General features: G+C 43.7%; 1 protein-coding gene across 2 annotated transcripts; it reads left to right on the top strand.

Moving 5' to 3' along the window:
* Positions 1-8,529: 8,529 nt before the first annotated feature.
* MEST (mesoderm specific transcript) lies at positions 8,530-26,795 on the top strand. 2 transcript variants are annotated; one of them, XM_059396401.1, is made up of 12 exons: positions 8,530-8,612; positions 17,452-17,606; positions 19,307-19,386; positions 19,777-19,854; positions 19,967-20,103; positions 20,261-20,319; positions 21,412-21,452; positions 22,003-22,073; positions 22,331-22,432; positions 22,982-23,058; positions 25,026-25,089; positions 26,008-26,795. In XM_059396401.1, exons 2-12 carry the CDS (start codon positions 17,453-17,455, stop codon positions 26,123-26,125), a joined length of 981 nt encoding a protein of 326 aa, XP_059252384.1. In that variant the 5' UTR covers positions 8,530-8,612; position 17,452; the 3' UTR covers positions 26,126-26,795. The 2 variants fall into 2 exon arrangements, with proteins under 2 accessions (XP_059252384.1, XP_059252382.1); XM_059396399.1 differs by lacking the exon at positions 8,530-8,612 and adding an exon at positions 13,925-14,167.
* Positions 26,796-26,817: the final 22 nt, after the last annotated feature.

Genomic DNA, 26,817 nt, shown 5'->3' with positions numbered 1-26,817 from the left:
TATTTATTTTTTTGTTTGTTTAAAGATTTTATTTATTTATTTGGCAGACAGAGATCACAAGTCGGCAGAGAAACAGGCAGAGAAAGAGGAGGAAGCAGGCTCCCTGCTGAGCAGAGAGCCTGATGCAGTGTTCAATCCCAGAACCCTGGGATCATGACCTGAGCTGAAGGCAGAGGCTTTAACCCACAGAGCCACCCAGGCGTCCCTCATCTGCTCAGATCTATAGATCAATTGGGGGAGAATTGATTGATACTGTAACAATATTGAGTCTTCTAATCTATGAATATCATATAACTCTTTACTTATTAGATCTTCCTTAGTTTTTCTCAGTAAGGATTTCAGTATACAGATCTTACAATATTTTAGTTAATTTATCCCCAAGTACTTCATAATTTTAGGATATACTGTAAATGGTATTATTTAAAAATCCCGTTTCTGATTGTTCATTGCTAGGAAGTATACTTACAGCCTTGTATTCTATAATCTTAACAAACTCACTTTTTGGTTCTGGTAGCTTTTTAATAGTTTCTTTAGTATTTTCATATATACAATCATGTTGTATATAAATAGAGGCAGTTTTACTTACTCCTTTTCAACATGTGTGATTTCATTTATTTTTTCTTGCATTATTTCACTGGCTCGGGCCTCCAGTACAATGCTGAATAGAAATGTGAAGAGTAGACGTCCGTGTTCCCTGTATTAGTAGGGAAGACATTAAAAATTATGTTATTGATAGGTCTTTCTCTTTTTGGGTTGAGGGAGTTCCCTCCAATTCCTAGTTTGGTAAGAATTTTTATCAAGAATGTGGTTTGAGTTTTGTTAAATGCTTTTTGCATCTATGGAGATGGTTTTTCTTTTTAAGTCTGTTATTGTGGTGAATTCCGCTGATTGTTTTTTGAATATTAAAACAAGTTTACATTCCTGGGATAAACCCCATGTAGTCGTGATGTGTTATTCATTTTATATACTGTTAGATTCAATTTGCCAAAAATTTGTTAGGGATTTCTGCATCTATGTTCGTAAGGATATTGGTATTTAGTTTTCTTGTAATGCCTTCATCTGGTTTTGGCAACAGAATAAAGCTGGCCTCATAAAATGAATTGGGAATGTTCCTGGCTCTTTTATTTCTAGAATACTTTGTGTAAAATTGGGATTATTTCTTCCTGAACTATTTGGTAGCAATCACCAATGAAGTCACTTGGGCTTGGAGTTTTCTCTGGGGGAAGGTTTTAACCATGAGTACAATTTATTTAGTAGATATAAGGATATTCAGTTGATCTCTTTCTTCCTGAATGATCTCTGGTATTTTTCACAGAATTTGTCTGTTTCATTGAAGTTGTTGAATTTATTAGCATTAAGTTGTCTATAATGTTTCCTTTTCATCCTTCTAATGTCTGAGGATCTGTATTCTTTCCTTTTTTTATTCCTGATGTTGGTAAGTTTTGTCTTCTTTTTCTTTTCCTTGATTAGTCTAGCTAGAGTTTTATTAATTCTATTGATCTTTTCAAAGAATCAGCTTTTATTTTCATTGATTTTCTCTATTATTTCTGTTTCTATTTCATCAATTGCTCTTTATTATTTCCTTTTTTCTATTTCCTTTGCTCTTCTTTTTATAGTTGCTTAAGAAGGAAGATTAAATTTATGATTTGAGACATGTCTCCTTGTTGAATATAATCTTTTATTGCTATAAATTTCCTTCTTAGCACAGCTTTAGCTGTACCCCACAAATTTTGATATGTTCTGTTTTTATTTCCACTTAGTTCAAATATTTAATAATTTATCTTGTGATTTATTATTTGACCTATAGATTATTTAGAAGTCTAGTGTTTAATTTCCAAATATCTAAGGATTTCCATATATTTTTCTGTTATTGATTTATAATTTAATTCCATTGTGGTTAGAGAACTAAATGTCATATGAACTCAATCCTTTTAAATTTATTGAGACCTGTTTTATGGTCCAGAATATGATCTATTCTGGTGAATATTTCTTGTTCAGTTGAAAAAACTATGTGTTCTATGGAGTTTCTTTAAATGGCACTTAGTTCAAATTGATTGATGGTGTTGTTCAAGTGTTCTATAGTCTCATTTTCTGTCCATTTCTTCTATAATGAGAGAGGAATATGAAAATTCCCAGTTATAGTGTGGATTTACCTATTTTTCTATTTTCCATCAGTTTTTGCTTCAGTTATTTTGAAGCTCTATCATCACATACACACACACTTAAGAGTTTTTTTCATGAATTGATCCCTTTTTCTTTGTTGTGAAATTCTTCTTATGAAATTCTTCTTAATTCTATTAGGTATTTTGTGTGTGTGTGTGTATATATATATATATATATATATATATATATATTTATATTTATATAAAATTAGCTACTTCAGATTTTTAAAAAAGATTTTATTTATTTATTTGACAGAGAGAGAGATCACAAGCAGGCAGAGAGGCAGGCAGAGAGAGAGGGGGGAAGCGGGCTCCCCGCTGAGCAGAGAGCCTGATGCGGGCTCTATCCCAAGACCTGAGATCATGACCTGAGCCAAAGGCAGGGGCTTAACCCACTGAGCGACCCAGTCACCCCTTTTTATTTTTTTTAAAAACAACTCTTTTGCCTATGTAAAATATACAATTCAGTGGTTTTTTGCTTATTCACAGAGTTGTGTAACTATCACCGCTATCAATTTTAGAATATATTCACCACCTCCCCAAAAAACTCTATACCCATTGGCAATCATTCTTATTCCCCCACTTCTCCCTAGCCCTAGGCAATCACTAATCTACTTTCTGTCTCTATAGATTTGCCTATTCTGGACATTGTGTAGAAATGGACTCATATAACATGTGGTCTTTTGTGTTTGGCATTGTTCACATAATACAATTTTTTTTAAAGATTTTTTTTTTATTTATTTGACAGAGAGAGAGACCATGAGAGAGGGAACACAAGCCAGGGGAGTGGGAGAGGGAGAAGCAGGCTTCCCGCTGAGCAGGGAGCCTGAGGTGGGGCTCGATCCTAGGACCCCGGGATCATGACCTGAGCCACAGGCAGATGCTCAACGACTGAGCCACCCAGGTGCCCCACTTAACAGTTTTTTCAACATTCATCCAAGTTGTATCAAGTATCTGTACTTCAGTCCTTTTTATTGCCAAATAATATTCCATCGTATCGTATACCATGTTTATTTATCCATCAATCAATGAACGGACATTTGAGTTACTTGTATGAACTCAGTGGATTTGCATTGAAGGACTTGAATATCCTTGACACTCATAATGTTTTGGGACAAACACAGTGGGAATGGGGGTACAGTGGGTTACCAGTGGGCAGTAACCCCTTCTACAGTTGTAAAACTTCTGTGTTACATCCCACCTCCCCATCCTCCTTTCTCTCCCTTTCTCTGTTTTGGAGAAATGATCCAGCAAAGAGGTGAGTAATCATGGATCTGACTTTATTCGTGCCCCAAGTTCTCCAACGTAGTACCGTGCCACATTCCCCACTGTTGAGACAGCAGAAGAGAAAGTCTCTGAAATACCAGCCTAAATTCAATGAAACCTTTTCAAATAAATAATTTCATTCAACTGAAGAATTTCCAGTAGATGAAAGAGCATAGGATGGCATCCAGGACTCTCACACCAGGCTGTCTTTTAGCTACTGCCAAAAACCAGGGAATGTTTCGTTTGGAAGTTTTCCTTGTTCTTATTTTAAGGTAAAGCTTTACTCTTACTTGCAGGCTGTGGGGTTTCTAATATTATCTCAAAGTGAACTGTGGAAACCAGTGATCCTACAAGGTAGACAACAAGGGCCAGGACAGTCCTATCTGGTTGACTCTGTCCAGGGACATCAGAGTTTGGTTTCTGCTACATCTTTAGTGGTGAAGACTTCTGCTTTCTATACAGCTGGTATCATCAACACAGTGAAGAGAAAAGAAATTAACTTGCGGGTATGGGAAAATGAGACTCTCCAGGCACGCTTTGAGCAGAGCTGGATTCCCACAGAGAACAACAGTGCCCTGCAAAAGTGGCCCATGTGATAAACCATAGGTTGCAATTTTTCATGATGGGGAAAACAGGAAGAAGAAAGAAAAGCCTGTGCATTCTTTTAATGGCAGTGGCTGATAAGGGATTTAAAAAGAAGTTTCAAATCTGGGTTTCACAATTCAGCCTTGCATTTACAGGCTTTTTCAGATCCTCCTTGTCCTTATCTGGACCATAGCAATAGCTTGCAAATCCGTGCCTCTTCTTTCAGCATGGGTGTTTTCCTCCAGTTCTTGTCCTGAGAATGAAAGACATCAATCCCTTCCCCACCCTCCCTTAAGTCCTGTCTGCTGATTAGATGGAAGTGGAAAGTAAAAACTTCAAGTACCCGCCAGCTACCCGCCCTCCTCCAAGCTCACTTGTCTCCTTACTTGCATTTAGGGCCCTGGCAAAGAAGACTCAGGGAATCTAAGATAATAGAGTTAAGAGAGCTAGCTGTATGGAACCCTTCCGAAAGGCATTCCAGATTTGAATTTAAAACAAACAAAAACCCCCAGTAAAACCAATCTCCCTGTTGCCCGAATTTGTCCCTAAGCTGCCAATTTGCCACATCTGTATCTTTCCAGGCATTTCTAATACATATACAAATATATCAATATTATAAATATAGAGATATTTAGATACACGATACACAGATGTTTTTATATAAGTAGGATTGTAATAGACATTGTTTTGAACCTTGCTTTTTCATGTTTATCCAGAAGCTTTAGGTGTTAGCCTCACAGGTAGCACCCTATAGATGGACAGTTAGCTCATTTTCAGTTAAAAAAACTTTTTTTCCCCCTAATAATGCAGCATTGTTCATCCTTGAACACATGTTAAGGGGTATACATATAGGATAAATTTGGCAAAGTCGAATCACTAGGTCAATTTTGATGGCCGTTGCCAAAATGCTCTCCAAAAAAAGTTCTATCTATTTAATTCCACCAACAGTGTTCCTCTGTTTAATGTTTAGCTTTTTCTTCTGTATGTGTCTCATTAGTTATTCCCATCAGAATAGCTGCCCTCATTTCACTGGTCCAGAGTGAACTACCCACAGAAAGTTTCTTTACTCTGTTTATTGAAGAACGGGAGGAACATAAATATGTTTTGCCTACGTATAAAGTTAATGGCCTGTGGTAAAGAATGTAGACCTTTAAGCAGCCTTCCATGTCGTTTGGCTTAGGAAACACTGGGTTAGTGTGCTAGACACCTGGCATGGTTTTGGAGGAAAGAGGTGCGCCTTATTGGGCCGTGCCTGCCAAGCTGGACGACGGCCTCTGCTACTTAGCCCTTCCTTCTTGCTCAGGGCACACATCACCAAGTCTATGCCCAACTGTCTCTCCTCTGCTAAGGAGGGCTTGGAGGCTGGGGTATGGGAATGTCCTTTTCCCGGAGTCTCGATTATTCTAGTTGGAGTCTCGATTATTCTAGCTGGACTTCCAGGTCCAGCTCGATTATTCTAGCTGGACTTCCAGGTGGGGTTCGGTTATCCTAGCTGGACTTCCAGGTGGGGTTGGAACCTCCTTTGAGGACAGGGCCACACCATCATAAGCTGCACTCAACTTTCTCCCTTCTGCACACTTTCATGCTAACTTGGTGAAAGTCTCGTTTTGCCCAGTGGTTAAGGCCCCATCCCTGCGCCAGCAGCAAAAGAATGCTTGGAATAGCAAGGAAACTTCCAATATTAGAGATTTGGAGAAACGGAACTTTCAGTAGTATAAGATTTGCTGACAAATGTTTCTGCGGAAGTTAGGTGGTGTTGCTCTGGTTCTAGCAACTTTCCCCAGTCGTGTTATCTGTGGGTGCCATCTTGTTTTCCTGCTCCTCTCCCTATTCCCTGGCAGATACATGCCCCCTTCCACTCTGGGAATGCCCTTGGACTTTTGTTCACAGCTGTATTATTCATTCATCACTTTGCTTGTTATCAGCTTATGTGCTTATCTGTACCATTGAATTGGGAGCTATTGAAGATCTTAACAGCAACAACAACAGTAATAGCAGTAGTAGTAATAGAGTAGTTCCTGTGTGCCAAGCATTCTTTGAAGGGCTTTTCAAATATTAGCTCATTTAGACCGCAGGCATCCTACATAATATTTTGGTATCCTCATCTCCAGCAATTTTTTTTTTAAAGAGGAGTTGGAGGGGGAGAAGGAGAGAGAATCTTTTTTATTCTTTTTAAAAAATAACTTTATGCATTTATTTTTGAGAGAGAGAGAGAGGTGGGGCAGAGAGAGAGAATTTTAAGCAAGCTTCATGCCCAGCATGGAGCCTGATGGGGGGGCTTGATCTCACAAGAGTCAGGCACTTAACTGATTGAGCCATCCAGGCACCCCTCCAGCAACTTCTTGAGCATTCTGATGGTGACTCTCTTAATTTATATTTCTCCTCCCCCACACACCCAGAAGTGGTTTCGAAAAAATGTACTTACATTACAATACGAAAGTATTCATAACATGCATATAGTAAGAACAGATTATACAGAATAACAGCAGGATTGTTTTCTTATTTCACCTGATATCAAGGGTATTTCTTTGACCTTCTGTACCATTAGTTTGAATTAGAACAGTCTGTTTCCATCCACTAGCATAGAATAGTTATGTGTTTCCGTTTAAAAAATAAATTAACTCTGTAAGCATTAATAATGTTTAAAAGGTAGGGGCTTGAACTCATGGGGTGTGAACTCACGATATTGAGATCAAGATCTGAGCTGAGGTCATGAGTTGGATGCTTAACCGAATGAGCCACCCAGGCACCCCAATTCCACAAACTTTTGGATGAATAAACATAAGTAGACATATCTGGATTCAAATCCCGGCTACACAACTTACCAGCTCAGCCACCTTGGATAAGCTCCTTCATCTTTCAAAGCCTCAGTTTCTCATTGGTTAAATGAAGACAATAATAGCTCTTTTTATATGCTAGAATTAAATAATATGACATATATAAGGAGTTTAGCAGAGTCTGGCACATAGTGATGAACAAATGTGCGCTTTATTCATTCTTATTATAAAATGCTGGCTTGGCACAAGGGAGTCAGACATGAACAAGAAGCTGTCCCTGTTCAAGTTTAACTGTTCAACTGTTCAAGTGTGTTCAAGGGACGCAGATATCACAATGGAGAGAGTGATTGTTCTGCGGGAAGGTTTTAGGAAAGGCTTGCAAGAGGATGTGACAACTAAGTTGGTTTTTTTTTTTTTATAAGATTTTATTTATTTATTTGACAGAGATTCCAAGTAGGCAGAGAGCCAGGCAGAGAGAGAGAGGAGGAAGCAGGCTCCCTGCTGAGCAGAGAGCCCAATGCGGGGCTCGATCCCAGGACCCTGGGATCATGGCCTCAGCCAAAGGCAGAGGCTTTAACCCACTGAGCCACCCAGGTGCCCCCTAAGTTGAGTTTTGATGAATGAACTTTTTAGGTAGCAAAGTGGGGAAGAATATATTTCGTAAGGGAAAAGAATATGTGTGCATGGAGAACAGGGAGAAAGGAAACCCACGGTGTTTGGGAGGAAGTACAAGTTTTGGGAAGGTTTGGGGTGTGGGACAGGTGGAAATGATAAGAGAGAAGATTCTAGAGGAAGGATTCGCGTTTTGCATGCCAAGTCAGAGAGTTTGAATTTAACATTGGCAATAGGGAGGCAGGAAAGCGTTTTAAGAAAAATCACTGGCAGGTGCGTGAATGATGGATTAGAAAGATGTGATGGTGGAGACCTGGAAACTAATTAGAAGGCTGTAGTCCAGGTGAGTGATAATGAGACCTGAATAAGGACAAACAGTAGTGGGAACAGAGGGGAGCCAGATGAATTTAAGAGACACTTGGGAGGTAAGATGGATAGGAGGGGGAAGGAAGGAACTTGCATCTACACCCATAGTTGCCAGGCTCTTTAGCCTCATTCCATTACATCACGGGGATTCTGTGTTGGGAGACTGGAATAGATGGTAATGTCATTAACCAAGATAGAGAGTAGAGAAGGAAGCACAGGTTCTTAGGAAGTCATGATAGTGTGGGAAGGAGGACATGGAGAAAGGACAGTGAATTTAACTTCGCCCTTGTTGAATATTAGATGTGTGTGCACCATTCATGGCAAGATGAACACAAGGCAGGCAAATATATGCATCTAGAATTTGGGGGTAGAGGACAGGACTGGAGATGTAGACTGGGGAGCCTTTAGGGTACTACGAGTCGTTAGGGACTATGACTGGCTGAGATATAGAAGACACACCAAAGATCTCTACAAAGTTAACAACTACCCAAATATCTGTTCTTTGGCCTTCAGTTTCTCACATAAAAGATGAGGCCGTATAAAATTTTATTCTCATTTATCCAATCCATCAGATCCTTCTCCAAGACACAGACTGCCATTTCATACCCTTTGCAATAGGTGGCGCTGACGCCCGGCAGGGAGAAGGCGGCTGCACAGGTTGGGTTGGGGGCGACGGGCCGGTGCACGGAGGGGCGACGCTCTAGCCCAGAGCCGGGTATTCAGTGGCTTGGCTGGGCTTCCCTGGGGACTGGGGTGAGGCCCAGTACTTCTGGCCGCAGGAAGCGCATGCGCAACCGTTTTCCCCAAACATGGAGTGTTGTAGCCCAGGTCTTACCTGAGTCAGGTAAGAGACGGGCGGGGGAGAAGTGACCCTAACCCTCACAGACCCCCCGAAGAGCGGGTGTAGCCACACTTGGGGAATGTGGATAGTGTGCGTGGAGCACCCACACATCCTGGGGACCAGGCTTGGAGTGATGATAGTGGCCCAGGAGGGCGTGACGATATGCTGGGGGCGTGCAGGACCGCGCTGGGGTTCGTGGGTGGCTGCACGAGGTGTGCGCGCCACACGAGGGCCACGTGGGCGAGGTCCTCGATCGTCATCTCCCAGAACCTTGGGGTCGGACGAGAACACAAAAGTCCCCTAACCCTCGCCCTCGGCGTGACTCCCCTTAGTCGGCTTGACCGCCCTCCACGGAACCGGGACTCGCGTGTCTGGGAGGCTGTGCCTTCCCACGCTGGGATAGTCGTAGTGGTCGTGGCCAGGGATGTGGCAGCCACAGGGGCCTCGGCGGGTGTGGGGGTGCGGCGACGCGGCCACACGGCGCAGGGAGGGTAGTTTGCCCTGGGAGTTGGAGCCACTCGCGGGGGAGGGGGGTGCCAGGGGAGTGTGGTAGTAACGGGGACTCGGGAGGCAGCGCCGCAGGAGTAGCGTGGGTGGGGGCACTGGAGGGCGCGGTCGGGGAGGACAGCTGGAGAAGGTGTGAGGTGAGGATAGCAATCGAGCAAAAGCGAAACACCTGCTTCTGGGTTGACTCATCCAGGCTGGAGGAATAATCTAATGTGGAAAGGAGGTTGTTTACTTATTTATTTTTAAGTGAGTTGTGTACCGTCTCCTCTCTTCCCCAGGCATCTAGGAAATTGCTTGTCTGTCTGAAAGAAAGTAGCTGTTTTCCTTAGAGCACTGTGGTGAGCATCAGATGAGATAATATATGTGAAAGGCAAAGAGCTATCAAAATGCAAGAGACAAATTTTATTTCGAATCCTCCAATCTATTTCTCTTACCTGTGTGAGTGTGTAAGATGTGCTATAGGTACGGATCAGTGGGATAGGACTGGGTGTGGGATTATGGGACCTGCGCAGTAACGTAGAGGGTGTGTGAAGATACACGGGGGGCCAAGTGACACTATAATCAATAGAAACAGCTCTCGGTCACTTAGGTTCATTTTATCTGGTTAATGGATTATTCACCTTTTGCTTCTCTACCACACATCTTTTGAACTTTCTTCAGTCAAAGACTTTCACCCAAAAATGAGCCTGAAGAGGAAAACACCAGTCACTTTTGGGATATATTAATTAAATTTGGCTGAGAGGGAGATTTGTGTGATTGTATTGATGATTTCAATTTTTCTTGCCCTCAGCATGAAACGTCATGTTGTACAAAGAGTTGTGGGCTGAGGAACCCAGGGAAGACCTAGTTCTGGATTTGACCCTTAGGTAGAGGAGTCACCCTGGCCAAGTTCCAGTACCTCTCTGATCCTTAGTTTCTGTCAGATGGGAAAAGACCTTTAAGGTCATTCGTGCATTCTTCAGAGCTTGCATACCTGCCACAGGGTTACCCAGCCCCTCATGACGGGGGACTTGTCACGTCCCAAAATGGCTGAGCCCACTCAGTCTCTCCAGACAGACCTGACTGTTGGAAAATTCTTTATGTTGAATCGACATCTGTTTCTCTACAATTTGCACTCATTGGAGCCATACAGAATAAAATGTCTAATGCTGCTTCCACAAATATTTGAGGACTGCTAACACATTTCCTTCTTCCACGTACTCCACAAGGCTTCTTTTCTTCCAGCTAAACATGCCCAGTTATTTTAAACAGGGAGGCAGTGTGGGGTAGTGGAAAGAACGCCAGCTTTGGAGCCAGACACATCTGTGTTCAGTTCCCAGTCCTTTACATACTAACACTCAGTGCTCTGAGCTGCTGTATCTTTCTCTGTAAAATGTGGATGAAAATAGTCCTCTTGCTGAGTTATTGTAAGGATTAGGGATAAATTGGTGAAGATCCATGCTTAAAATATGAGAGCGGTTATACCTTCAGTGACATAATTTGCAATGCATTTTTAGGTGATCCCTGAACAAATTCCTGTTTATGTGTCTCTTAAATTGCTTTGTAAAACAGAATAAAATACTTTCGGTGAATTCTGACTAGCAAAATAGAGTAGGGTTAATTTATTCCCGGTGCTTCTCTAATGACATTCTGCAGTCTACAATGGCATTTTTGGAGCCATATCACATTGGCTCCCTGTCCCCTAAAGCCCCAAGTCTCTAACATGTGCAGCTGTTCAGCCTAATTTCTCCCATGTTGAACTTCTTCCATTTATTTGAATCAATAATTATAGATGGCTCTTCAGAGTGGCGGTCCCAGTTCTGTCTCGTCATCTTCAGAAATATCCTTGTGCTTGTCATAGTATGGGTCTCACACCGGGGTTAGAAAAAATATGATGATCAAAATATGATGATCAACTGATCTCATACCGCTGTTGCACAATGAATGCTGAGCTTCTGACACTAATTTTTGCACAAATCCGAGGTCTTATTATGGGGGACCATCTTAGAATTGGAATGTGACAGGAGTGTCTGATAAGCTGCTGGTCGAGGGAATGCACTGCCCGGCATGTCGGATGTCTGTGGATTATGTTTTCTGTATCCAAGAACTGAAAGAGTGTACTGAGAGCAAGCCGGAGGCAGACTTTGGATTTATGTATGGTTGCATGTTTTCTCAGGCACTTGGACTATTTTATACCTTAGGCTAGATTCTCCCAGGGTGGAGGAAGCTTCTTTCTGGAAGTAAGGCAGGCACATTTAGGAATTTAGAATTCCACATTTAGAAATTCATTAACCCTCTGGTTCCTGGGCATTATTTGCTAGCTAGTCCTCTCGACTTTGGAAAAGCAAATTCCCGGCTTTAGCGAAGCTGACCTCTCATAGTATCTTCTGCATTGTTAAGACTCTTTTGCCTCTGCAGTGGAGGGTCTTCCGAACAGAAATGTTTTTGTCGCCTAAGCAAGTTCTGGGTTTGAAGTCCTCGACCCTTAATTCCTCCTTCTCCAAGGAAGTTTTTTCTAGCCACTCTGTTTCTCTTGAGCGCCTGACTTAGAATTCCTGTTGTTTTCAAAAGCTTCCTTGGTCCCCTCTCCATGCCTCCCCCTAGCAGTTTCTCCTATGTGTCCACTCGTTCTAAGGCTCTCAGAATAAGATCCTTTGTAAGTGCCCAGTCGGTTAAATATCAAACTGCCTTCATCTTGGGTGCTGGTATTCCTGGTGTGGTGAGAATGAAAGTATGGAATCCGTGGGACTCACTGACAACAAGTACGGGGGGAAAAATAATGCAAAGGTTGTTACTATTGTTTTAATTAAAATGGGAAAACCTTTACTCTGTTGAGAGGACTGATTTGAATTTTGCTAAGTAATTAATTCAGTCCTTAAAAGGTGGTAGTTAGTTAAAATAGGTAATCTTCTACTGTTAAAGGGAGTAATTTATATTTTGGTAAGTAACCATTTGAGTCCATAAAGGGTTTACATCCATCTGTGGCTTCTCATTTTCTTTAGGACAAATTCCAAACTCCTTAGGATGAAATACTCGTTGTAGCCTAATTTTTTGCCTGCCGGCGCTGGACCCAGAGGACTTGCAGTTTTCCCCAAAGGTTGCGCAGTCCTGCGCCTCCGGTTGCAAATGCCGTCCCCTCTGGTTGGAATGCTCTTTGTGTCTCCGGTAAATGTCTATTCATCATTCAAGACAACCCTCCCCCCCTCCCCTTAATTACTTCCTCCCCTGTGCGCCCCTCAAATTCTTGTACTTATTCATGCAGTATTTATTAGGGGCCTGCTTTGTGGCTGGCACTGTGGCGGGCTCTGGGGATACAAAAGGTGAATAATACTTGGGCTCGGCCTTTGAGGGCCTTAGATGTTAGGGGGAGGGGGCCAACCTGTCACAGAATGTTGCCAGGAAATTAAAGAGAAAATTTAAGCGGCGTCAGTTCTTGTCCGTCTTCCCCACCGGATGGTCAGCATCTTGTTCTGGGGCAGGGGCCATTTCTCATTCGTCTTTGTATCCCCGGCTCTTAGCTCATTGTAGGTGCTTAAAAAAATCGTTCCTTTCACGACCTTGTTCATCGGACACCAGAAGTGTACCCTGGATTGCGCCACCCGTTTTGATGACAGCTCATAAGTGGTGGGTTCTCCTGTGTCTGGTTGGTGGCCCTTACCTCCCAGTGCAATGTTAGGTGCTGGGCGGCCTTGGGTGGGCTCCGCTGGACTGGCCTTTTGCGATTCATGCTTGCCTGTGCTCTGGGCTGCGGAATGGCCCGGGCTGGCGGGTGTGAGTTGAAGGAGAGGCCTGCAGCGCCCCCGCTGGAGGGAGCCGGCACTGCTTGGGCTGCCTGGCTCGCTTGCATCCCGCGCGCGCATTCATCAGTTTAAGTTTATAGCCAGAAAACGAACGTAGACACTGTGATTCTCTCTACTTTTCTTTTCAAAGGCGTAATATATGCCTTTTAAAGGATTATAGCTGAAGAAGGAAATTCCTTCCCTCTTTCCTGTACCGCTGGGGCCCTTGCATTGTGATTCAATCGTACATCTAAAAAAGGGGGAGTTTTCGTCTCATAATTGTGAATATCATTATTTCTGGCCCGATACGCGCGAGAGGGCTGCGGCGGGGCTCTGGCATGCGGGCCACGTAGTGCTGCTGCAAAGGAGACGTGCTGGCGCCGTGGTCATGGCCGTGGTTGAGAGGGAGAATCCAGACTTTTCCCCCAAGTTTTGCTCTTCTTGCTTCCTAGCCGCTGTACCCCGAATCAGCCGATGAGATTGGTAGTAGCCCCAGCAGAGCTTATTGTTCCCTAGCCATTTGGCTGGACATAGGTCCCATAGTTAGGGACTTAAGAGGTGTTGGGCACTTGAGGACCGCTGCTTTGTACTGGGTACTCGCCTAGTTCAGAACCCATGCCTCGGGCGTGGTGCAGACTGAGAGCAGGTAACCACATTTGGCCGCTCTGAGCCCCTGCACCTGAGGTCGAGTGGCCACCTCTGGGGTTGGGGGGGACTGTGGGCGGTGGTCTGTGGTTGGGGTGTGTGTTGGGATTTCGGGATCTGTGGTCTTTTCCTGCAGTGTTAACTCAGCAGAACCCAGAGCTCAGGGTTGGGGGGGCCTGTGAGGGAGCAGTGGGGTGCTGGCGGGGGTCGACAACTCTAAAGGTGCCCCCTAGAGGTGCTGCTGTGAGAAGGATGCTCCATCCCTGCTGTGGCGGCCGGGCTGAGGGGAGGGGCCGCGGGGAGGGGCGGTGGCTGTGGCGGGAGGGGCACTGCGGCGCGGTGGGCGGGCCAGGGGCGGAGCGCGGGTGGGCTCTAAAAGTCGGTGCCCACTCGCTCGGCACTGCCGCGGCAACCAGCACATCTTGGTGCTTCCTCTGCGGCAGTCGCATCTCGCGCAGTGCCGCAGCGCACGCCCGGGTGGCTGCTCGCTGCTTGCCGCGGCCGCTGCCGCCCTCGCAGGCTGTAGGCTGTGCCCGGCTGCCGGCCGGCCTGCCCTGCTGCGGGAGCTGCGGCGCGCGGTGCTCCAAACCGTGTGCCGGGCGGCATGGGATAAGACGCGGCCATGGTACGCCGAGATCGCCTCCGCAGGTGGGTGCGTGCGGCAGGCGCGAGGGGGTGTGGCTGGCTCCAAGCCGCCGTCTGGGAGAGGGTGGGTGCAGGCTAGCTGGTGGGGACTCTGTGTGTCCGTGCCAGGGCTGCTGGACCGCGACTCCCGCAGTGGAGGGAAAACCCCCACCCGGGGTTTGGGGTGGGTGGGGGAGCACCTGCCTGCCCTCTGAGCCCTATCCGCTTACTTGGGAGGGGATGTCACTCTTGCACGCAGTAGAATATGGAGCTGGAGATCTCCCAGATTTGATATTTCTGTACCCTGGTATCGCTCTGATGCGACTTAGGATTTTTAGACCCCTGTGTCGCCATGGCGGAATTTAGGATTTTTAGACCCTCGTATCGTCCTAGCGCACTTCAAGATTTCTAGATCGCGGCTTCACCCTGGCGCGACTTAAGATTTCTAGATCGCGGCTTCGCCCTGGCGCGACTTAGGATTTCTAGACCGCGGCGTTGCCCTAGTGCGATTTAAGATTTTTAGACCCCATCTTCGCCTTGGCACAGTTTGGGATTTTTAGACCCCGGCATCACCCTGGCACGATTTAGGGTTTCTAGATTTTGATACCGCTCGGATGCAACTTAGAATTTTAGACCCGGCATCGCTCAGGCGCGATTTAGAATTTCTAGACCCTGGTGACGCTTTGGTGTGATTTAAGATTTTTAGACCCCAGCATTTCCCTGGCGTGACTTTGGGTTTCTAGACCCTCCACATCATCTTGGCACGGTTTAGAATTTCGAGACCGTGGTATTGCTGTGGCGCAATTTAAGATTTGTAGACGCGGGTATCGCTGTGGCGCGATTTAGGATTTGAAGACCCTGGTATCGCTGTGGCGCGAGTTACTGCATAGGTGTGACTAGAACTTGCGGTACCATATCACCGAGGCGTAAGTATTTTTCAGATTTCGGTAATGAGACGCTAAGTGAGAATGATGATGTGATCAAACTGTCATAATGTTACACGTGAATTGTTTGCAATGATTTACAAAGTAGTTCACAGCCTCACCCGACGCTGGAAGGTGGCAGGTTTGGTGATATTAAATGTATTTTTTCCTCTTGACGAGATGAAGAAATCAAGGCTTGGAAGGGTTGATTAATTTCCAGAACGTTTGTTACTTGGGTTTGCTGAATTTATAGTCTTGACTTGTGGCTCGTCAAGTAATGGAGATTTTGGTCAAAAAATGATTAATCTCTTTCGGCTACTGACTACCAGATTGCTTCCCTACTAAAAATCCCAAAATGTCGTTAGGAACATTTTTACCGAGTAATTAAACTAGAAAACGGCTTCCTGAAAGGTTGCCTCTTTTCTTTAGAGGAGTGAAAGAGAAGGAAGGTATAGAGGGTGGGGGTGTCCAGGAGTGGAAAATGCACAGTCGTTGCCCACCCCACCCTCCGCTCCTCCCCCACTCCCCCCCCCACTTCCCTCCCCACCCCCACCCTCCAACCCTTCTCCATCCCCCCCATCGCTCACCTTCCACTCCAATCCCCCTCCCTCCATCCCCCCAACTCCCCCCCCACCCCTCTTGCAGGGAGCCTCCTTCTGCCCGCTCCTCTCGTAGCCCCTCCCTGGCTCTCTGCTGAGTCATTGCAGATATTCCTCCGCTGGAACCCCTGAATGAATGAGAGGAAAAGCGGGGGGGGGGGGGGGGGGGGGGGGGGGGGGGGGGGGGGGGGGAGGGGTTGGGGTTGGGGAAGGAGTGATGAAATGTGAACGTGCAAATGTAGGAGCTGAAGTACAGGACAGATGATAGCTAATGATATCCAAACCTGATACTTTCTGTCATCTCATTTTTCAAGTAGATACTGGGATGTAGCCTGCTGCTGTTGTGGGGTAAAAATGGTGATATGATGATGTTTGGGGGGCATTTTAGGGAATCATTTGTAATATTAACTTGAAAGATACAACCAAATCATTGGGTGTGTTTTCTGGACAGCTGCTTTGGAGGAAGGGGGGAAAAAAAAAGACTTCCCTGGTGATGCAAAAAAAAATAGACAGTGCTGCTCAGAGTCTTTAAGGCGCTGGTGATTTGGCCCCTGTGGGACCACAGTCTTACTTGTTTTAGAGTTAAAAAAAAATTTTTTTTTTGATTAGTTTATGATGGATAGAGATTGTGGCCAGATCACAGGCAAGATGGTGGAAGGGTGTGTACACACAGCCACTGCTGCCATGGCTGTAACAATTCATTTCCCTGATTTATGGCTAGATTTTCATTTTAGAAGGTGTTTCCATTCTGGTTATTTTAGAGAACTTCCATTGTATTGATAATTCTTTCTCTGCTGACTATGGGATTAGCAGTCAAACTAGAAACAGAGGGAACTGTCTCTGATTCCTGTTTAGCACTCCTCATTGTGGATAGACTGACTTAGAAGTTCTGGGCATGAGAAGGTTGGGTGTGCAAACCAGTGCTTTCCTTCCAAAGGCAAAAGCAATTTTCAGGTGTTGGATATGAGCTCTGACTCATTTTTTTTTGAGGGGTTTGCAGTATGTGTGTGGGGGGGGTACCAGTTCTAACAAATTAAATAAATGAGAGCTACCTCAGAGTCTAAGAAAAGCAGAAATATAACCTGCTGCCCTGACCTCTCAAGAGATTAGATATTGTGGGTCATGACAAAGCTGCTTATGGCGAAATACACAGCGTACCTAGCTTCCTACAGACTGTTTACCTGGAGCAGTTTCTCAGCACAGACACAGGGAGTAGTACCAAGTGGGGCTTCACTGGGGTCAGAGAGTTGATAAATACTAAAAAATCAAAAATGGCTCTGTTTAAGAACATGTGATGCTATTTTAAACATTAGTGGAAAACTACATATGTATATCTATATATATTTAACATTTTACTTGAGGGGGGTGCTGGTGGGTGGGTGATAGAGCTTTTAGAATAAATGGGAAGGAAATCTTTCCTGGGGAAGCTTTGATAAAAGCCAACAAAAAGGTGCAGAGTACTTAACTTCCTTTTGCTTTACGTAAAAACCTCTTCAGGTTTTAGGAAAAGCACAGCGGGGGGGGGGGGGGGGGGTGCCAAGGGATTAAAGTGGGAAGGAGAGGGGGAAGATGATGTATTAAAGTAATATATTTTTTCCTTAAAATTAGAATGGTGAGCAGGTATGGTGACTGCATTGCGGGGAGAGGTATACTTTCTGCATTCTTGGTAAACTTTCTGCCATGGCATGGGACAGAAATTTCCCACCCCATTTTACCAATTTGGGGCTTGTCAAAGCATGTACAGCGTCATCTGACTGCTTACCCCAGGTCTCTGATTGTCTTACAGGATGAGGGAGTGGTGGGTTCAGGTGGGGCTGTTGGCCGTGCCCCTGCTGGCGGCCTATCTGCATATCCCCCCTCCCCAGCTTTCTCCCGCTCTTCACTCTTGGAAGTCCTCGGGCAAATTTTTCACCTACAAGGGACTGCGCATCTTCTACCAAGGTAAGAAGAGGACTATTGGAGCACCCTGCGTGTATCATAGGTTCTGTGAGTCCCACTGAGGTACTCACTTTGTTTCTATTGGTCTCGTTGCCACTCAAGGGAGGGAGAGGGGAAGAATCCTCTTTTTCAGTGTAGTGTGCTTGAAGGAAGCAGTTAATTCCCCTTAAAAACTCCATAGCAGGGAAAGTCAAAGGAAACTGTTAGGGGTAGCTGGGTGGGAGCAATGGAATGGAGATTCCGGTATCTGTAGATTCCGGTATCTGTAGAGCTGACTTGTCAGTACGATTTTCTCTTCATAGCCTCATTTGTATTGATAGATAGCAGTTTTCTCTTTTGAGCGCCCCTAGTGTTCAACGGCTAGCCCTACTGCTCGCTCTGTTTCCCTCCATCCCTGATTTCATTTTATTGTTTATTTCTATAAAGTGTATTTGTTATATGCATAACTAAATGTGATTTTAAGCCTTATACCTTTGTATAGATCAACTTGCTAATGATAATTATTATAACTGCTACTTATCAAGTAATTACCAGATGTTAGTCATTGAATTATGTATTCAACCTTTGTTACTATCTTTAAGATTAAATATCTTTACTTCAACAGTACTTGAAGATGGGTGCCATTAACCCCATCTTATAGGTAAAGAAACTGAAACGAGACTGGAAAAGATCTCTTTTGGGCGGGGGTCAAGAGCAATAACGAAAAATGTTTGTCATAAACCGTTTTTCATTATTGCTCCTGACCTCCTCTCATTTGCTATATTCAACTAAGTAAGTATTTACTTTTCTTTATATTGGTCATTGAGTTGTTTCTAGTTTTTTCATGTTTTAAATAGTTAACTAATAGTTAATAGTAAGGGATATTTTCGTGTATATGTTTATTTGTTCCATATTTTTTCAAACTACACTATTTGTCAATGGAATGATTTTATTTGCATGGATTCTCAAGAAAATATTTTAAAATTGGTTCCAATGAAATTATTTTTGCAAACCTTACCAAATCTCATGCCCCTGGCAGGATGTATGAATGTGCCACTTTTAATCTAATGCTACAAGCAAGGCATTTTACTGTTTAAATATTTAGCTAATTTAAAATGTTTCTGCATTAAAAAATGTCCAAGTCTATACTGCTTAATCCTTTGCTTGTTAGAATTGTTAATAGTTTGAGCATGATGCTTTTGATACTGGATTGGCTTTCCCCTGGAAGAAATGAAGGTGCCGGACAAACAGGGCAAACTAAGGTGTCCAGCAGGTTGAGGAAGTGTTGCCATCTATATTTTAGAAAATTTTTGCGAGGCCCTTAATGATAAGGTACAAAGAATCTGTAGTGTTTATGTTGTCATTGTATACTTTTAACTTCACAAGGTTACTTTTTACTGTGAAAAACAACTTACATATTGATAATACAGAAAAAAGGAAAAGATGGAGAAATACTTAAAAAAAATATAGGTGAAATGAAGCAGACTGCCTTCCAGCATTTTCATATAAAATGTGTTGTTTACAAGTTTTTAAGATACAAAAGAAAATAATCCAATGCCTGTTTTTACCTAAAGCAGTAAGCTTCTGTTTTAAAAAGGAATTTATTTTTATTTCATTAATTTAGTCAGGGTTTCTTGTCCTTATACTAGCTTACTTAGAGTTTAAGATTTTCAAGGTTATTTTTATAGGCAGTCAGCCTAACTCATTTCTTTCCTTCTTCCCAGACTCTGTGGGTGTGGTTGGAAGTCCTGAGATAGTTGTGCTTTTACATGGCTTTCCAACATCCAGCTATGATTGGTACAAGGTAATAAAATCAGATTTCTAGATCCTACTTTCTTTAAAAATCCAAAATCAAGGATTTCTTTTTTTTAGCACTGGAAGGTTCTTCTGTATTTGAATTGCCTAATGAAATAGGATCAAGTGTAGAGCTGTTTCTCGTTTAATGTAAGGCAGTAAAAACTCTGGTGATCTGGGAAGGATCATTGCCAAGTTAAAAATGGCTGGAGATTTCCCCTCGGTAGAGATTAGGAATAAACGAAGAGGATCATCTGAGGGCCTGTGGTACTTGCACAAGATTTTCCCTTTATCAAAGTCCGTTTGCTAAGCCAAGATCGGAATGAAATTCCTGTGCTGTAGGCTGGAGGAGAGGAGGCGCAGGATCACAGAAGCCAGATCATCTCTTTCTTTCTTGTAGATTTGGGAAGGTCTGACCCTGAGGTTTCATCGAGTGATCGCGCTTGATTTCTTGGGCTTTGGCTTCAGTGACAAACCAGTAAGCAGCATCTGGATGGGACCAGTGTTGGGTGGGGGAGGGAGTGGGTCTGGCTGGCAGAGGCTCTGCACTCATGACTTCCTCCTGTATGTCTGGGCCGCCTTCTCCTTAGAGACCGCATCACTACTCCATATTTGAGCAGGCCAGCATCGTGGAGGCACTTCTGCGGCACTTGGGGCTCCAGAACCGCAGGATCAACCTTCTGTCTCATGATTACGGAGACATCGTTGCTCAGGAGCTGCTCTATAGGTCAGTGAGGTCATAAACTTCAGCACCATTCACGGGTCGCATTGGCTTGAGATGTTGGGAGAAGTTTCGTTCTAGCCCTTTTCCCTCTTGGGAGTTTGTCTTCAGCTGCTGGATTGGTGTTATGTCCACTCAGCTGTGTTTCCCTCACCTGTTCTAGGTTCAAGCAGAATCGATCCGGTCGGCTTACCATAAAGAGTCTCTGTCTGTCAAACGGAGGTAACTGCCGTGATGGTGGGTGGAGAGTGAGGTGTAGCCGCGAAGGGCCACAAGAAGATACCACCTCAACGTCTAAATGGGAATCTGATGAGACTGCAGGCAGACACAATTAAACCAGAGGCCCTTGACCTTTTTGTGCCATGAACTACTTAGGTGGCCTAATGAGATTTATTGCCCCCTTCTCAAAATAACGTTTTTAAATACAGAAAATAAAATGAATAGGATTATAAAAGAAATGGATCAGATCAACATACAGTTCATAAAAAGCCATGTTATAGAGCTAAGGGCTTCTTTGTAAAAGCATCGCTTAGCAAGGTGGACGGGGCGGTCCAGCGAGCACTGCGCTCGGGAGTGAGGAGGGCCGGTGACGTTTGGCAAGATCTGCAGCAGCCACACTGGATCAGCAAACAATCGTGATGAGGCCGCAGGGGCTTCGGGTACTCCTGTAATTTGCTGCAGAAACTTAATTGGTGGCAGTGCCAGGTTTTAGGTAGAAATTATTGAGCCTCTGATTAGACCTTTAGGAGGGATTTCTTTTTCTTTGTGTGCCATGGAGCATAGCGTATAAATCCATGAATAATGCACATGTCTCCTGAATACCATAAGGGCAGATGGGGGCAGGAGTCTATCCCTTTATCAGCAGTGCTCAGGGCCTTTTCCCATTGACTCCAGAGAAAAATGGAAAAGGAAAAACTCTCGTTTCTCCCCCAACCCTGCCCAGGGACCCGCAGTCCCTGAAAAAATGGGTGGTTTCTTTTGTAGCCCAAACCATTAATGATACTGGGTGCTCTGAGGAATGGTTAGAAAGGCCAGGGGGAGTTAAGGTTTAGTCATCAGCATTAAGAACGGGCACCGACATTATCTTTCCCGTTTCTCTACTCTGATCGTGGGAAAGTTAGTCCCAGTGGGACAGAATTTGACCTATTAAACAGAATTCCTTGGAGAAGTAATTAGATGACAGAACTAAGTTTTACTGGTAATCCTGTTTCTGGCAGTGATGACCCCAAAGGTGGGGTAGTCTCCAGTAATGGACCCATGTTTGGCCTACGGTTGTTGGTAAATGACTAGCATAAGTCTCTTTTTCTCCTATAGGTATATTTCCTGAGACTCACCGTCCTCTCCTTCTCCAAAAGGTTGGCTACTCTGGTCACAAAATCATTAGTTTTTAAGATTTATACCAACATGAATAATGCTAGGACCTACATAAGGGCCATACCTGCTGTAATGGGCCATAGTGAAAATGCTCTCCTCAGGAACTTACATTAATAAAGGTAGTTTCTTCCTTCTTAGGCTGATAAAACCCAAGCAGCCTCTAGGTAAAGCCTCATTTCTGAGAGTAAGAAATCAACAGATACTTAGAGAAATACAGCTATCTAGAGATCTGTGCCATTAGCACGGTGGCTGAACAGATCAGACCCTAACGTTGAATACATCAGTTAGAAGGCTTAGGGATTTAGTGTAGAAATGTAATCTTAAAGGGAATTACAAATAGGTTTTGTCTTTGTGAGAGAATGGGTAGGCAAAACAAACAAAACCAATAAATAAAAAACAAAAAAGGCCAATAAACAAACATTTCAGTAGCGGGACATTTTGACTAAAGTCCTTTTTTAGTTCCTAATATAAAACTTCTGTTCTGGTTAGTGGTTTTTTTTTTCTCTAACATCTTTACTTCTTCACCTACAGCTTCTCAAAGATGGAGGCATGTTGTCACCCATTCTCACTCGACTGATGAACTTCTTTGTGTTCTCCCGAGGGTAAGTCATTGTCAGAGACTGATTCGCTATAGCCTGGGAACAATGTAGTGAAAAGTTGCCATTAAAATTCTGGGCCAAATCCTAGGGTTTGATACTTTAAAACAAAGTTGTTGGCCACTTGCCAGGGAAGTAGTAGAAGGAATTCATAAATCAGTTAAGGGTCAGACTGTATGACCTGTGAGGTTCCAGTCATATTTGACATTCTGGATTCTTCTCACTTCTCACATGTGTCTTCCTGCTCTCTCGGGCTCTTTCAGTCTCACCCCAGTCTTTGGGCCGTACACCCGCCCCTCTGAGAGTGAGCTGTGGGACATGTGGGCAGGGATTCGCAACAACGATGGGAACTTAGTAATCGACAGGTAAGAATAACACTTCGCTTTGGTTTCCAGGGAAGCTCTTTTTTGGGAGGAAGTGGGGATAGGTGGAGTATTGCTTGCTTTGTTCCTTGCTGGCTTATTCCCTCTCTCTGACCTGTGAGGCAAACCAAGAAGTCACACACTGTTCTAAGAAGAAAGAAATTGAAAATAGCGAGTGAGCCATCAGTGTAAGCCATGTGGCACAAAACGTTTAGATAAACAGCTTTAAATTCTAATGCTCATTCAGTTTCTAACTAGCCGATGGACTTTGGCACATCCTACTTTGGGCTTTTTGTGAATATTAAATGCCTCAAGATGTCTAATCGTGGTCGTGAAAGGAGCCTAGTCACCTCTTAAAAATGCATGTCTCTTTCTTTTTCATGTCTTTTCCGTAGCAACAGGGACCGAGGAGGACAGCTCTCAGTCTTACACAAAGAATGCTCTCGACTTGGTCCCAATGAGAATGTAGCAGCTTTCGTTTTAGGATGCCTTTGCATTCCTGTAACACTAAAGATTTCTTGTTCTCCTCTTGCTGACTTGGCTGTCCTATAGTCTCTTACAGTACATCAACCAGAGGAAGAAGTTTAGAAGACGCTGGGTGGGAGCTCTTGCTTCTGTAACTATTCCCAGTGAGTATCTCTACCTTACATCTTGATAGGACTGAGGGACCATAGGGCGAAAGTAATCGCCAGATTTAGCAAATAAAAATATGAGACACACAGCTAAATTGGAATTTCAGATAAACAACAAATATTTTAGAAGAAGTATGTGCTTTGTAATATTTTGACATATTTATACTTAAAAAAATCATTACTTATATGAAATTCAAATTTAACTGGGCATCTTTTATTTAATCTGGCAGCCCTACTCTGCAAATCTGGACACGCGTTGTAGAGGGAGGATCTGAAACAGCTGCTGCCGCCAGGGTAGCTGGGGTCCGTGTCAGGAGTGGGGGCCGGAGCGGCTGTGGCGTGGTGTGGTGGCCGTGGCTGCCATGTTACAGGCTGAACTGCTGGGTGGGACAGAACGTGGTTTCTATGACTAATCGAGAGGCTGTAGGTGGTTTCTGCTCATTTGTCTCTTTAATCTTATAGATTTAAAAAGAAAAAAAAAAAATCAGTGCTGTGTCCCAGACATAGTAGTGCTCCAGAAATTAGTGGCTGATTTAAAATGTCAGTGGCCAGCTGTAACTGGAGAGAGACCTAAATGATGACAGTATCCTGGATTTATAGGAAGAGAATATGGAGAGTGAGACTTAGTCCTTTGGGTTCAGGCACAGAGGAGCTGGAGGGGAGGGAATGAGTGTATGTATATAGGAGAACTGTCCCAAATGGACTGTTGGCTTATTCCCAGAAGCTCCTTATAACCTTCTTATTTGAAAGAAGCTGGGTTTTCTAGCATAAAACAGTGGGACTACATCAACCTAAGAAAGCTCTGTACAGTCAAAGAAACCATCAACAAATGGGAAAATTATTTGCAAACCATACATCTGATAAGGAGTTAATGTCCAAAATATAGGAAGAATTCATATACTCAATAGCAAAAAAACCCAAGCCAATTAAAAACTGGGCAAAGGCCATGAATAGATATTTACTGCAAAGAAGATATAGGAAAGGCCAATCAGGTACATGAAAAAAGTTCAACATCACTGACCCTTAGGGAAATGCAAATTAAAACCACAACGAGATATCACCTTACATTTGTTAGAATGGCATATTACTTAAAAAATTACTCAAAAGATAAGAGAGAAGTTTTGGTGTAGATGTGGAGAAAAGAGAACCCTTGGTACCCTGGTGGTGGGACTATAAATGGGTATGGCCACAATGGAAAACAGTATGGAAGATTCTCAAAAAATTAAAAATAGAACAACCATATGATCCAGTGACTCCATTTCTGGGACTATATCCAAAGGAAGTGAAAACACTAACCTGAAAAGATGTCCTCACCCCCTTGTTCATAGCATTGTTTATGATAGCCAAGACATGAAACAGCCTAGGTGTCCCATCAGTCAATGAATGGATAAAAAAGCTGTGTGAGAGAGAGACAGACAGATATACACACACACACACACACGTTGCAGTGGAGTATTATTCAACCACAAAAAGGCAGTCTTCCCACTTGTGACAATATGGATGGGCCCACCAGGCATTATGCTAAGTGAGATAAGTCAGAGAGAAAAAAAAATACCATATGATCTCACTTCTGTGTGGGATCTAAAAAACCCCACCCAACTCAGAGGAAAAGAGATTAGATTTGTGATTACCAGGGGTCAGGGGAGAGGGAAACTGGAGGAAGGTAGTCAAAATATACAGCCCCGTACTTACAGGTACTGGGGATGTGATGGACAACATGACCACTACAGCTAACAAGTTGAGAGAGTAGATCCTAAGAGTTCTCAGCACAAGAATTTTTTTTCTTTCTTTTGGGTGGTAATCATTTCACAATATACATAAACCAAACTGTCATACTGTATGCTTTAAATTTACATATAGTGATATATGGCAATTATTTCTCAATAAGACTGGAGAAAGTATTTTTTGAGGGTAGGAGAATAGATGTGAGCGCTTTAGTAATTCATTCCTCTTCTCTTTCCTAGTTCATTTTATCTATGGGCCATTGGATCCTGTAAATCCCTATCCAGAGTTTTTGGAGCTGTACAGGTGAGTCTCCCTCAGGGGTCTTTGCTTTGTTCCTCATGGTGACAGTGGTGAACAGGATAGCCACTGTTTCTGCCCTTGCTGGCTGTTCATCCAGGAAACATGTTAGAAAAGGATGAATTGGGGAATCTTATTTTCTTACATTCAGAAATGTAAATATATATGTTGGCTTGATTTACACAGCATGTTTTCACTGTCATGGTTACTACATATTCGTAGGTGTACAGGTAAGAAAAAGCTATCATGTGAACCAAGGAGTGAAAGTAGATCTATTTTAAGAAATGTTTGCTTTAGTCTGATCATAAAGCTAACTCCTCCACCTCAGCTCAGCAGACCGCAAGGAGAGATTGAGAAGAGTACACTGTGGAAAAGTGCCTTCTCATCGGTTGATAGTTTCTCTAGGTACTTACTCAGAAGGTGTTGGAATACGAAATCTTGACTGTGTCACATAAGACCATCCCATACCTTCACGTGGCCTAGCAGAAACAACCCAGTAGTAAATAGTGTGCATTTAATTTTAAGCAAAATGCCCTCCCCTCATCTCCTCCCAGGGTTAAGGAAGGTCTGTTGTTATCTTTATTTGGACAGTGAGTTGCTGAGTGGCCCACTTGTTTAATGCCTCATGCTTCTCTAAGGAGCTAGAAGGTCCTCCTGCTTGGGCAGGTGTTGCAAAGTGTTAATGCTCAGTTTGTTGTGTGTTGGATTATGAACATTTAAGAACGAGTCTGTTTATGTCATAAATAGAATTGGCAAGTTTATCTGCCTAAGATACAGTTCCAAAGTAGAAGGTGAATAAGCTCTTTGTTGGTTCCTTCCAGTGTGGTATGTCCGCAAGGGCCTTTTACCGGGGCTGCCCACTGGCTTGCATCCGTCCCCTCCCTGCAGCCTCAAGTTCACCTCCATGCTGTTCTCTTCCACTAGGAAAACGCTGCCGCGGTCCACAGTGTCGATTCTGGATGACCACATTAGCCACTATCCACAGCTAGAGGATCCCATGGGCTTCTTGAATGCATATATGGGCTTCATCAACTCCTTCTGAGCTGGAAAGAGTAGCTTCCCTGTATTACCCCCATCCCCAACCCACTCCCTTATCTGTTGTGTATTCCACTTAGGAAGAAATGCCCAAAAGAGGTCTTGGCCACCAAACACTATTCTCTCACAAAAGTCCACCTGACGCACATTGGTGATCAGCATATAGTCAAAAGCCCACAGAAGCTCCGGCTAAGGATGGCCCTAACAGTCCACCTCCTGTTCTTTTCATACCTGAGTGAGTGTATGGACTTGCCTTTGCGCTATTAGGAACTTCTTCAAAGTCTTTTTAACACTTCTGTGGACTTTTCTGAAATATCTAGAAATGCTCATTTTGGGCCCATCCTTGACCGGAGTCCTATGGTAAAGACAGAGGAGAGGGTGTCTCCTGACTTGTCCTTGAACGGCTGTAAGGGCACATGCGTTCTTAAGTTCTCTCAGCAACACAGCTTCAAGTGAGAGTGAGTCTCCCTTGTCATAACTTGGGATTTCGTTTCATCGGCTGCTTTTATTAATAGACATTTTGTTTAAAATAGGGTTTGGTTTGAATAACGCAGTATTCTAAGTATACTTTAAGACTACAATTTACCTACATGTATTATATGTATTTTTTAAGGATACTAAACCAGCAGATACTCTGGCAGAGGAGTGAACCTTATTAAATAGGTTTAATTTCTGAATACATTGAAGTAAATCCAGACT

The sequence above is a fragment of the Mustela nigripes genome, chromosome 4 (assembly GCF_022355385.1).
Source record: "Mustela nigripes isolate SB6536 chromosome 4, MUSNIG.SB6536, whole genome shotgun sequence".
Classification (NCBI taxonomy): Eukaryota; Metazoa; Chordata; class Mammalia; order Carnivora; family Mustelidae; genus Mustela; species Mustela nigripes.
Note: the sequence above shows the minus strand (reverse complement) of the source record. Positions and strands in the feature narration are given on the sequence as shown.

Bases quoted from the DNA above. Each gene is read 5' to 3' on its own strand.
- MEST (XM_059396399.1), top strand. From the start codon at position 14,142: ATGGTACGCCGAGATCGCCTCCGCAG. The intron at 20,104-20,260 runs GTCAGTGAGGTC...CACCTGTTCTAG, and splicing joins GCTCAGGAGCTGCTCTATAG to GTTCAAGCAGAATCGATCCG. The intron at 22,433-22,981 runs GTAAGAATAACA...GCTGTCCTATAG, and splicing joins GGGAACTTAGTAATCGACAG to TCTCTTACAGTACATCAACC.